Below are 12,333 nucleotides of genomic sequence, written 5' to 3'. Positions count from 1 at the left end.
ATTCGAAGAAAGTGAGAAACGAAGTCAGGAAAGAGCTCGGAAAAAGAAAGACGAGTAGAAGACACATTTATAAATGTGTGAATCACAGAAATCTCATCGCGACGCCACCGCCACCGCCACCGCCACCATCACCACCTCCGCCGCCGGCACAGAAATGCAGTAAGAGTGAGAGAAGACGCGACAACGTATTCAACGAAGTCTTCTTGAATTCTCTCTACAGCAAGAAGAAGAAGAAGAAGAAGAAGAAGAAGAAGCAGAGACAAAAAAGCGTAGAGAATATGGATTCCCTCCTCCACGAAGCTCCTCCGCCGCTGAGTTTCCGAATTTCGCCGCCAAGCCGGCACCTCCACCGCTGAGTTTCCGAATTTCGCCGCCAAGCCGCCTCCTCCACCGGTTCCCTCACTTCAGCAACGGTCATCTTCCACACTGTTTTTATCCAATAAGCCCATAATAAAAAGAACCATAATTGTCAAAGTGGAGATCCTCCCACCATCTTCGTCTTTCCCTATTGCTTACGGTGGCGGTGGAGATTTGGGGGATTTGGGTTTGTAGAGAGAGAGAGAGAGTAGGTCAACTGATTCCGGTAATGGTGGAGTCGGTGCCGGGATCGGAGTCCCGGGGTTGCCGGCGGCGGTAAGGAAGAGGAGGAAAAGAGTACACGTAGGGATGAGGAGTGGTGGAGGATGATAAGACACATCATCTTAAAATTTGACATTCACGTCATCCACTCAACACACACCTGGCAGCCACGTCAGCTTAAAAAGATACATTACCTGGATTCTTAATCGGAAAACCCGCCATGGGAAAACGGCAACCGATCGTAAAGTTTGTGAAATTATACGCCAATTTTATAGTTCATGGGAAAAACCGGAATTTGGTGAAAGTTTATAACTTTTAAGGCAATTATCCATTTTTTTATAATAACATACCTAAAAAATAATCTTCTTTTATGGTTACTTTCACAAAATTAGTAAGTTTCTTTTTTTATAGCATTTCCTCTCTGCATTATTTCCTTTCATTGTACTAAAAACAATACACATAGACTTGAAATTTTTGAATCGACAATTCAATAAAAACTAGTACTATTAAAAGTTAAAACTGTGTCGCTGCCTTTTAATTTCTCATACAACGAAATAGTATAAATTTGATCTTTAAATAAGGAGGGAAAGTTTGAAAGAATTTAAACTTTCACTCCACTGTATAAACATTGCACATGAAGCTCATTTAGAGTTCTACATCCAACGACCAGAAATTTAAACAAAAAACAATGAGTTAAGAAAATTTAAAATAAAAAAGACAGTGAAAATATTGATAATTAAATTATAAAAATTAAATAAAATTTAATTTAAAAATGAATATAATAATATACTTGTATTGTAAAATTATTTGAAAATTAATTTTGCTAGTAAATTGTATTTTTCCACTTTCCTTTATTTATAAAACAATTCTTATAAACTTAATTTTTTTTCAGTTATTTATTTAAATTATCCTTTTGTTCCAAAAACTAATCTATAGCCCATTTTTTAAAATTTGGATCTGGTATGTACATTTGTTTAATTTTATTTTTTTCAACTATTTTAATATTTGTGAAATGGAATATAATTTGAAGCTTATAATTTTAAATATTGTGTATATAGCACATGGAAATATGAAAGAAAGGTCAGTATATAGTCATTCGGTAGTATTGTCAAAACTATACGAAAGAAGAGTTAATTATTTAGTAATAGTACTATATTTAAAATACATAATCGAATGCGACAGCCTTACATAATTAAATTATCTCTATTATGTTATAATTTGGTGCACTATAAAATATAACAAAATATTAATCACAAAATAATTTAATAATGTGAGTTTAAAAATTATAGGGGTTTATTATATGATTCACTATACCAGTTTATCTAGTAATCATACAATTTATTTAGGGTCCACGAATTGCGGACCATCACTATAATAATATTAAAATATTTCAGTGAAATACTGAATTATAGTGATTAATTTATCATATTATTTCAATTTTTCATGATTTTAACAATTTGTGCATGAGCTATATAGAAGATTGTATTATGTGTACTAAATCACCAATCTCCCATCACATTACCCTTATTTTATTAAAGAATAAGTATTTTATAGCAATGTCATACATTCACATAATATTTTCTTAATTATATAAAATTTTCATTTTAAAATCTTATCAATGTATATTACACTATATAAAATAATATTTATCAAAGATAAATAATATCATTACAAAGAAATATATTAAAGAAATTTAAATAAAATATTCTTTTTTGGCGAACGAACAATTTTTCTCTTTTGAAATTCAACCAATATGTACTAGTATAATACTCCCTTCGTCTCGCAATAAATAGGAGCCATATTTAATTAAGGCAAGAGTTTTAAGAAATGTAAAGAAAAATGAGGTAAATAAGTTAGTGAAATATGAGTCATATATATATATTTTTATAATAAAATGTTAGTGGAATAAGTTGATGGAATGTGAGACCTACTTACCATTTATGGTAAAGTGGAACAAGACTTTTATTGTGAGACAGACTGAAATGACAAAACATGACTCTTATTGTGGGAATGAGGATGTACTTGCGAAATTAAAAATAAATATTAGTAGTTTTAAAAAAAATTATATATAACATAATACGAGAGAAATTCTAAATAAGAGTATATTGCCCAGCTTTTACTTGGTAGAAAAATTAACAATTTATTTATGTTCCTATCATTGTGATAGTTTAAGTAAAATGAATAAAAAATATTTTTCAATTAAAATACTATTAATGATTAATTTATCTAAAATTTAATTGTGAAACTTTTAATAACAATGGATATTTTTAAAAATAAAATCAATTATAAATTTTTTAAAATAATATAACTGATTAAGGAAAATTATAATATTAGTTATAGAAATAGGTAATTAATAATGCTACCAATTTGAAATAAATCTACTTTAAATTTGAAGGGCATTTTGTATTTACAATTTTAGTGGGATTTATCTTTATTCTTCCAAGATATCCATTCCACACCACCGCAAAAAAAGAAATTTTTTTTTGGTCGAACTTGACAAATCTTGTGATTTTTTTATTTTTATGATTATCATCGCATTTGTTTGGCTGCTAAAAATTTTATCCACAAATTTCCGTCAAAAATCCAAAACTTGTAATTCAAAAGATGAATTATCAGCTAAAAATCTGAGAATTTGAATCCTCTTATATTTGATGAATGTGTATGGTTTTCAATTCGCAAGTTGTAGTATTTAATCCATGCAATTTTATTTGCATCGGCGATGATTGAATATTATTATTATCTGATTTTGCAGCCGGTATTCACCGATCATCAAGTTTTGTTGGTTTGAAATAAAATTAATCTGTTTTATTTCACCAATATGAATTTCCAGATGGTTTCTCTTTATTTGGTGAATTGGGGGAATGTCTATTCATGAAGACAACACCACATAAACTAAAGATTCTCCAGGTATTGTAATTTCTTTATATGACCTCTTCTAATTAATTATGATATGTTTTGTGATAATTTCTTTACATGACCTCTTCTAATTATTGAGGAATTGCTTTAATTGTTTGGTTTGGTTTGGTTTGGTTTAGTTGGCCTCTGTATGTGTGTAGGAAAAGGGCAATGATGATTAGATATCTTGTTTTGTTTATACTTCTCCCGTCCGCCATTTAAAGAGCCTTTTGATTCGGTACGTGTTTTAAGAAATTATTTGACTTTGTGAATAAAAGTAAATGGAGAAAGTGGGTGAAATGAGTGTAAAAAAATAGTGGAACGTGCGGTCTGTATATTAAAAGTGGAATAAAGTAAATAGTTCTATAAATTGTGGAAAACCTATCATTTTATAGACGAAATATATCATTTTTTTGCTAAAAATGATGTTTATACTCAATAAAATGATACTTGTAACCAATAAAATGACATTCTGTTTTGTATAAAATGATATTTTGTATGTATAAATATGATATCAATATAAATGATATTCTGATTGTATAAAATAATATTTTAGCAAAAATATATATTTCGTCCATAAAATATTAGGTTATTATGTTATCAACCTAGATATGAGTTATCATTCTAACGCACCCCATGTATATGTATTGTTTGTGGCAATTTTATATGATAGTATCTTGTTTACTCAGGTTCCTCCTGTCTTAAAATGGAGACCTCTTCAAATTGGAGTCGCTACTCAAAGAAATGGAAGAATTCTGCTTTAGGTAACTTAAAGATGTCTCACTTTTCTATTTAGTTTGTCCCAACTAAGATGGTCCATCACTAAAAATGAAAACACATTTTATCACTATTTTATTCCATCTCTCTTACTTTACTCTGTGAATAAGGTGCACGTGCAAGGCTGGAGGATTTATTATCTGAAGCTACCAATGCAACTTGTGCAGACTGTGGAGCACCAGATCCCAAATGGGTGTAATTATTTACCCCTACTCTAATTTTGCTTTTTTTTTTTTCTATATCAACATGTGTAATTTGGCATGATCCAAAATTACTTTGAAAACTAAAACTCAGTTTGACAACAAACCAGATCTCTTACTACTGGAGCTTTTATTTGTATCAAATGTTCTGGAGTTCATAGAAGCCTTGGAGTGCATATATCACAGGTATAGATATCACTAACTGATCAAACACATTTAACTAACAAGTTCTGTTCTTGTTGTTTTTTCTATTAATTTGTAGTACTCCATATGTTTATCTTGCTTTCAATTGCATTAAACAGCTAGACAAGTCCATAGCTCCTCCACCTAGTAGCATGTACAGATCTTCACAATAGGAGCCTTCATTTTAAATAGACTTATTTTTCAACTTTTATTCATCTACCAAAATTAGTCTACTAACAATACTTCAACCATTTTTCCTTTCCATCTCTTTCTTATTAGCATTAAAACTCGTGTTGGTTCCTTATTTGTCTTCCTTAATGTTCTAGATGACCCCAAATATATACTCCCTACATCCAGCAATATGAGTCAATTTTTTTGCACGAGATTGAAGATTTTATGAAAAAATAAAAGATGGTTGAGTCAATTTTTTTGCACGAGTTTTAAGATTTATGAAAGAATAAAAGTTGAAAAAGTGAGCGAAATGTGAGTCTCATTGTTCTATAATGAAATGTGAGGGAAATTAGAGATTCGTTACCGCAAACGGACCAAAATGATAAAATAAGACATGTATTGGCAGAATGAGGGAGTAGTATTTTTATATTTTACAATTGTAGATATAAGAAATTGATTTATGGTGCTTGTAGGTATTCTCTGTGAATCTTGATGATTGGACACACGAGCAAGTTGATAGCATAACTGAAATGGGTGGAAATAGTGTTGTGAACTTGAAATATGAAGCTAATATTCCTGACAAGTATAAAAAACCAAATCCCAACTCTACTGCTCAGGAGCGGACTGACTTCATAAGGTATATACCAACCTATTTTCTTCATTTGGTTACTATGTATATACTTCAATATGCTTTCCCCATGCGTAGGCGAAAATACGAGCTTCACGAGTTCTTCAACACCGCATTACATCCTCCATCTTCTTCCTACCACGAAAGTTGTGATAAGAAACCCCATAACGAGAAATCCACAACCCACGAGCGCAGTCACCACAAGAAAAGATCGGAACATAAGGCTCGCAAGATAACTAACTCAAGCCAGGTCGATTTTGAATTCATTGTTTCCTATGTAAATACTATCAATTAATTAATGTGGTTGGTATAGGCAGGTATGGTCGAATTCGTAGGGCTGATTAAGGTGAGTATACTACGAGGCACCAACCTAGTCGTCCGAGATATGGTGACTAGTGACCCCTACGTCATCCTCTCACTCGGAAATCAGGTTTGTATGCCACTCTTATATATGTTTAACGTACAAACACGATAATCTCGGGTTGATTAGTGCAGTCAATGAAGACGCGGGTTATAAAGAATAACATCAACCCTGTATGGAATGAGTGCCTAATGTTGTCAATTCCATCAGATATACCTCCTTTGAAGTTGGTGAGTAGTTTTGTTAGTATATTTTAATTTTTGGTTAAACAAGAAGAAATTAATGAAGGTAGTTTTTGTGTTGGTAGGATGTGTATGACAAGGATACATTCTCAACGGATGATTTTATGGGGGACGCTGAGATTAATATCGAACCACTGCTGTCGGTTGCTAGGGCTACAGAGTCGTCCTCCACCGGTGCGGTCACATTCCAACCCGGTAGAGTTAAACAAGTCGTTTGCATTTCTTTACAGAATGTGGAACGAGGTTCACTCGAGATCGAGCTCGAGTGTATGCCTCTCACGCAATAGCATCATCTTTTACTCTCAACTCCAAAACTAACTTTTACATATGTATATTACCTTTTTATATTTTTTATTTTTTTGCTTACGCTTGCTTGTATAATAGATTTCAAATGTTTTACTCTTCAATTGATAATAAATGTGGTTGATTTTAGTTTGGTTTGGTGGATGAGATGGATCAGGTTGAATTATTTGTTGTCAACAAAATGCCCTCATGTTTTTGTGATTACTTTGTAGAGTAGTGATAAATTTACAATTTTGGGGTATTTTAGTCATTATCTATCATATGCAACAATTAAGGAATTTACCTATTTTAGTTGTACTTTAATTTTTTACATTATAGCCCCTTATGTTGATTAAAGAATGAAAAATAATATTTGCAACTAAAATTCGAAAATAAAATGCTTATATTTTTTTAATAAATATTTTATTTTCAGATATTTTTAAAAAATTTACATCATGTTTTTTCTAATTTTAATTTTGAAATAAGTTTAAAGAAAAACAATTTTTAAAAAAAATACAGAAATACTGATAATTAAATTAAATTAAATTTGTTAAATCAGATTTGAATTTAAAAAAAATATAATAATAAATTATATTATAATATTATAGATTAGTTTTGCTAGTACATTATATATTTCCGCTTTCCTTCAACTACTTAACGTTTTTTTATCTATAAAACAATTTAGTATAAACTTATTTTTCATAAATTTATTCAAATTATCCTTTTTATTCTAAAAGCTAATTAATTTATATCAGTTTTAATTTGGATCTGTCATGTACATTGTAGTTTATTTCGTTTCTTTCAACTACCTTAGTTTTTTAGATTTGCAATATAATTTGAAACTTGTGATTTCAATTTTTTTTTATATTATAGCATATGAAGAAATATGCAAAGAAGGATCAATACATGGTCATCTAATACTATTGTCGAAATTACATGAATCGAAATTACATGAATGAAGACGCACGTATCTAATATATGTTTTGAATATATTAATTAATAATATACTTGAAGAATGTGTCACAGGCCTAGGTGGACGTCGAGTGCGATGACCTACCATCATCGAATTACCTCTTATGTATCATTTGATGCACTATAAAATATTAATCATAAAATAATTTTAAAATACGAGTCTAAAATTTATAGAGGTTTATTATATAATTTAAATATATCAGTTTATCTGGTAGTCATACAATTAAAGAATATGTCACACGTTGGGTACCACATGTCTTTATCATCAGACCATCCCTATTACTATAAATTATAATAGTAGTATTATTTAAGGCACAATGAAAATAATTATAAAACTAATATTAAAATACTACAATAACTGAAATATTAAAAATATTGTGATTTATCATATAATATCATTTTTTCTTGATCTTATTAATTTATGTAGCAAGTGCTATACATTAGAAGAAGGTTGTATTAGTCCAACAATCTATCCTCATGGAATGACACATATTATATTATTAATAATATTTATAGAAATGTCATACATAGTAATATCATTCAATGGTTATAGTTTCTTAATTATATAAAATTATCATTCGAATCTTATCAATGTATTTTGCTCTATACAAAATAAAGAAATATTATACCCTCCATCCCTAAAAATAAAAACTTTTTAGACGACACCAGTTTTAATGCAAAATTGGTAAAATAAGAGACGAATAGAAAGAAAAGTGTGTTGTGGAAAGTGTGTCTCGCCTCATTAGAGAGAAAGAAATTTCCTAAAACAAAAAATTTATATTTTTATGGGACGGACCAAAAAGTAAAACGTTTCTATTTTTAAGAGACAGATGATGTCATACCCCAACCCTTCTGACGTACTTACAACTTACTCTTAAAAAAAATATTTTTATTAGTAGTTTAAATGAGCCACAACTCAGCATATAATTTCTACCTTTTATTTCACATCACACAAATATCAAATACACTCATTCACCAACATATATAACCATAAGCAATAAATATCATAATTGATTTCATATACATATGTATATGCCTCTCTGTTCTTCTTTATTATTCTGTGACAAATCAAGCATGGTATCTGCCCGGGATTTCCATTGTATACTACCCGAAGGTCCCTTTTAATTATTTGACCTTTCTACGAAGGCCCCTCTTTGCATTTTTAACCTTTCCACGAAGGCCCCTTTTTATTTGACCTTTCCACGAAGGCACCTCTTTGCATTTTGACCTTTCTACGAAGGTCCCTCTTTTCATATATTTTCATTGACCCTTAGGTCCATTATCATTGTATATGACCCGTAGGTCTATTTTCATTATCATTGACATCAGACCTAGGGCAAGATTGTCACATCTCCTCTTTAATTCAATGATGCAGATAATTCTAATGCTATATAAAAACATGTCCATTGCAACATTCACATATCCATTTCTCATTCCACCAAATGATTCCAACACAATATATAAAACATATCCATATTAGTTTCACACCATATAATTCAACTACTCATTCAAATTCAACACATAGCAATCAACCGCATAACACATGTAAAATTAAAAGTATGGTTTATACATACCTGATGATCAATAGAAAATCAACTCTAACTCTCAATTCTGTCTCATGATTTACAACTTTCGATCATATGCAAAAACTATGAATTTATTTTTTTCTGGATTCCATATTTTCTTCTCTTTGTCAATTTTCATTTTTCCTTTTTAATTTCCTTCCTCCTCCTTTCTCTAAATTTTTCCTCCCCTTTTACTATTGAAAACTAATATCCATTTTTGTCTAGCAGGATTGTCCATTTTATAAAATATAAGACCGACTTAGTGTTAATGGATTAAACATATATAAATAATACACATTACTTAATTTCTTTATTAAACTAATACATCTATTAATAAAATACGATATAGCATACCACTGATACCCACTTAATATATCTATAATATTAACAATAAGATAATATGCTATGACAATAAAATATGCCAATGTGTAATATGATACATATTTTGGGTTAGGGATGTCACAATCTTCCCACCTTTAAGAATTTTGTCCGCAAAATTCATTTCTCTCTAAAATAACATATCCTTTTAAATCACTTAGCCATAAACAAGTGTGCGTACGTCTTTTTCGCCTTTTCTTCATTTTCCCAAGTTACGTCTTCCACAAAGTGATTCCGTCAAATAACTGTTACCGAGAATCTCTATTCTTTGCAAATGTTTTACATCCATTATATTAACTGATTCTTCTATATAGCTCGCAATACGCAATGTTGATAAACCATGTATACTGACATGTTAGCTCATAGTCAATCTAACAAAATATAGTTAATTCTTTAAAGACACTCTTTACTCCTCATCACAATACATAGTTGGCATATATTTATCATCATATTTTCTAAGAAAACCGTCCCAACGAATGGTTTTATATCATCTCATGGGACAAACTTTCACTAATAATAAGCATCCCCTTAGAGAAGAGATAGAGCAAAATAATAATAAAAATTATTCGGCAATACAAAACAACTGATTGAACACACATTCAACCATGTTTAGTCATATCTTAGCCTTAGACGGATCGGTGGTCGCGTAAAACTCAACAACTTCCATTTTTATCATCTCTTTAAAATTTCTACCACTCTACCTCATCATTGGCTCTTATATTCTTCACTTCAATCAGCCTATGTACTTGCTGGTATTCCCAAATGATGTAACATGTATATGAATAAATTTACAATGAGAGACGTAGGGCGACTACCCTTTCTCTTCTTGGTGACACATGTTCATAAAAATTCAAATGTATATGCAACTTATAACCAATACGTATTATATGATATTATTGAATACCATGCCCCAGCGGGAATGTATCCCCGCTCTGATACCACTTAAATTGTCACACCGTAACCCTTCTGACGTACTCACAACTTACTCTTTAAAAAATATTTTTATTAGTGGTTTAAATGAGCCACAACTCAACATATATAATTTCTACCTTTTATTTTACATCACACAAATATCAAACACATTCTTTCACCAACATATATAACCATAACCAATAAATATCATAATTGATTTCATATCCATATGCATATGCCTCTCTGTTCTTCTTTATTATTCTGTGACAAATCAAGCCTGGTATCTGCCCGGGATTTCCATTGTATACGACCCGAAGGTCCCTTTTAATTATTTGAACTCTCCACGAAGGCCCCTCTTTGCATTTTTGACCTTTCCACGAAGGCCCCTTTTTTATTTGACATTTCCACGAAGGCCCCTCTTTGCATTTTGACCTTTCCATGAAGGTCCCTCTTTGCATATATTTTCATTGACCCATAGGTCCACCGGTAGGTCTATTTCCATTATCATTGACATCAGACCCATGGCAAGATTATCACATCTCCTCTTTAATCCAATAATGCAGATAATTCTAATGCTATATAAAAACATGTCCATTGCACTATTCACATATCCATTTCTCATTCCACCAAATGATTCCAACACAATATATAAAACATACCCATATTAGTTTCACACCATATAATTCAACTACTCATTCAAATTCAACACATAGCAATCAACCGCATAACACATGTAAAATTAAAAGTATGGTTTATACGTACCCGATAATCAACAGAAAATCTACTCTAACTCTGTGACGCCCCGGAATTTCATTTCTTTTATTTTGGATAAGCCAGATTTATTAACTTAATTAACACTCGTTTAGAAGGCGTATGATTTTCGTTATGATTTCCGGCCTTGGAATAAATTAAGCTTGGTTGGGAGAAATTAAGTGCAAAAGAAAAATTTTCAAGAATAAAAGTAAATGAAATACTATATTAGAGAAAATAAGGATACATGTGTGTGATAATATACAATTCAAACTATACAAGTAGTACAAATGCTTACATGAGCAAAAGAGACAGCTCTTCCCTATGTACTCTACTTTCCAAATTACATTCATACTCTTAAGAGAAAAAAAAGGAAAAAAAAAAAGAAATGAAGAGCAAGAACCAAGAAGGTGAAGGTTGCTACTTTGGAAAGTAAGCATGGTGAGTGATGTGAGCAAAGATTTCATCCCTTCTCTCTCCCTCGATTCCCACCTCCACAAGGCTCCAAGGGACAACCATGCCACCTACAAAATTTACACCAAAAAGGATATCAAAATTTTGACACATAAGAGAGGAAAGTGAGACACAAGCTCGAATAAGAAAAGAGATTAGTAGGCAAGATAGGGCAGCCCAGGGGCTGCAGTGTATGGCCTGAGATCAACCCTTATGCCACCTTCCCAAGTTTCACCAAATTGGTATAAAGAGCACAATCACCAAACTCAAAAGGAGGCCAAGCATGTAGCCTCAATATGGAAGCACATTCCCCCAAAGTTCAGGCACAAGATGCCAAAAATGAGAGGTATATAAACAGCCCCCTCACCACTCCCTTCTTCCCATATTTTCGACACTCAAGGATTCACAATCGCAAGGAGTGCAGCGAGGGGGAAGGAAGAGGAACGAGGGCGGCGAGAGATCAATCCACAACCAAGAAAGGCCACCAAAGCTAGGTAACAACACAACAACCCTCACTTTGCATCATGATTAGAACACCTACAGAATAGCCTAAGGGCTTAGCAAGTCAAGAGTTTTACCCAAGATCTGTGATATGCCAATCTCTCAAGAACATAGGATCATTGGATAAAACTAGGATCAAATAATGCTCATCAATCAAGTATCACATAGTGATAGGGGCTTGTTAAACCAAAAACACCAATAACCACAACGATTCGCAAGAATATCCATAAGAGCTGATCACTAAACGAAGAAATAAAAGGGTAGGGGAAGAGGGCTTAACTTTAGATAGGCAGAGCTGCCAGCGGCGGACGAGGAACGGCGAAGATCCGGGGACTCACCGCGGGACAGCAGCTGCTGGCGCTAGGCGACGGAGGCCGAAGAGGGAGCTGCTCTTGCCGCATCCGGCAGATGAACAGATGGGAGCAAGGGCGAGAGCCAGTACTGTTAGGGTTTTGTATACTAGAAATCACCTTTCGAGTGATTG

The 12,333-nt window shown here is 32.1% G+C and overlaps 1 protein-coding gene across 4 annotated transcripts; it reads left to right on the top strand.

The window, feature by feature from the left end:
• The first annotated feature begins 3,025 nt into the window (after positions 1-3,025).
• LOC121745463 (probable ADP-ribosylation factor GTPase-activating protein AGD11) lies at positions 3,026-6,468 on the top strand. Of its 4 annotated transcripts, XM_042139382.1 has the most exons (11): positions 3,026-3,238; positions 3,332-3,486; positions 3,636-3,712; positions 4,164-4,238; positions 4,362-4,446; positions 4,562-4,637; positions 5,279-5,442; positions 5,512-5,683; positions 5,747-5,863; positions 5,929-6,024; positions 6,102-6,468. In XM_042139382.1, exons 4-11 carry the CDS (start codon positions 4,181-4,183, stop codon positions 6,321-6,323), a joined length of 990 nt encoding a protein of 329 aa, XP_041995316.1. In that variant the 5' UTR covers positions 3,026-3,238; positions 3,332-3,486; positions 3,636-3,712; positions 4,164-4,180; the 3' UTR covers positions 6,324-6,468. The 4 variants fall into 4 exon arrangements, with proteins under 4 accessions (XP_041995316.1, XP_041995315.1, XP_041995318.1 ...); XM_042139381.1 differs by having other exon boundaries at positions 3,026-3,486; XM_042139384.1 differs by having other exon boundaries at positions 3,026-3,486; positions 3,615-3,712.
• The last annotated feature ends 5,865 nt before the right edge of the window (positions 6,469-12,333 follow it).

This window comes from Salvia splendens, chromosome 8 (genome assembly GCF_004379255.2).
Source record: "Salvia splendens isolate huo1 chromosome 8, SspV2, whole genome shotgun sequence".
NCBI classification, from domain to species: domain Eukaryota; kingdom Viridiplantae; phylum Streptophyta; class Magnoliopsida; order Lamiales; family Lamiaceae; genus Salvia; species Salvia splendens.
The sequence above is the reverse complement of the archived record's forward strand: the minus strand, read 5'-3'. Positions and strand labels throughout refer to the sequence as shown.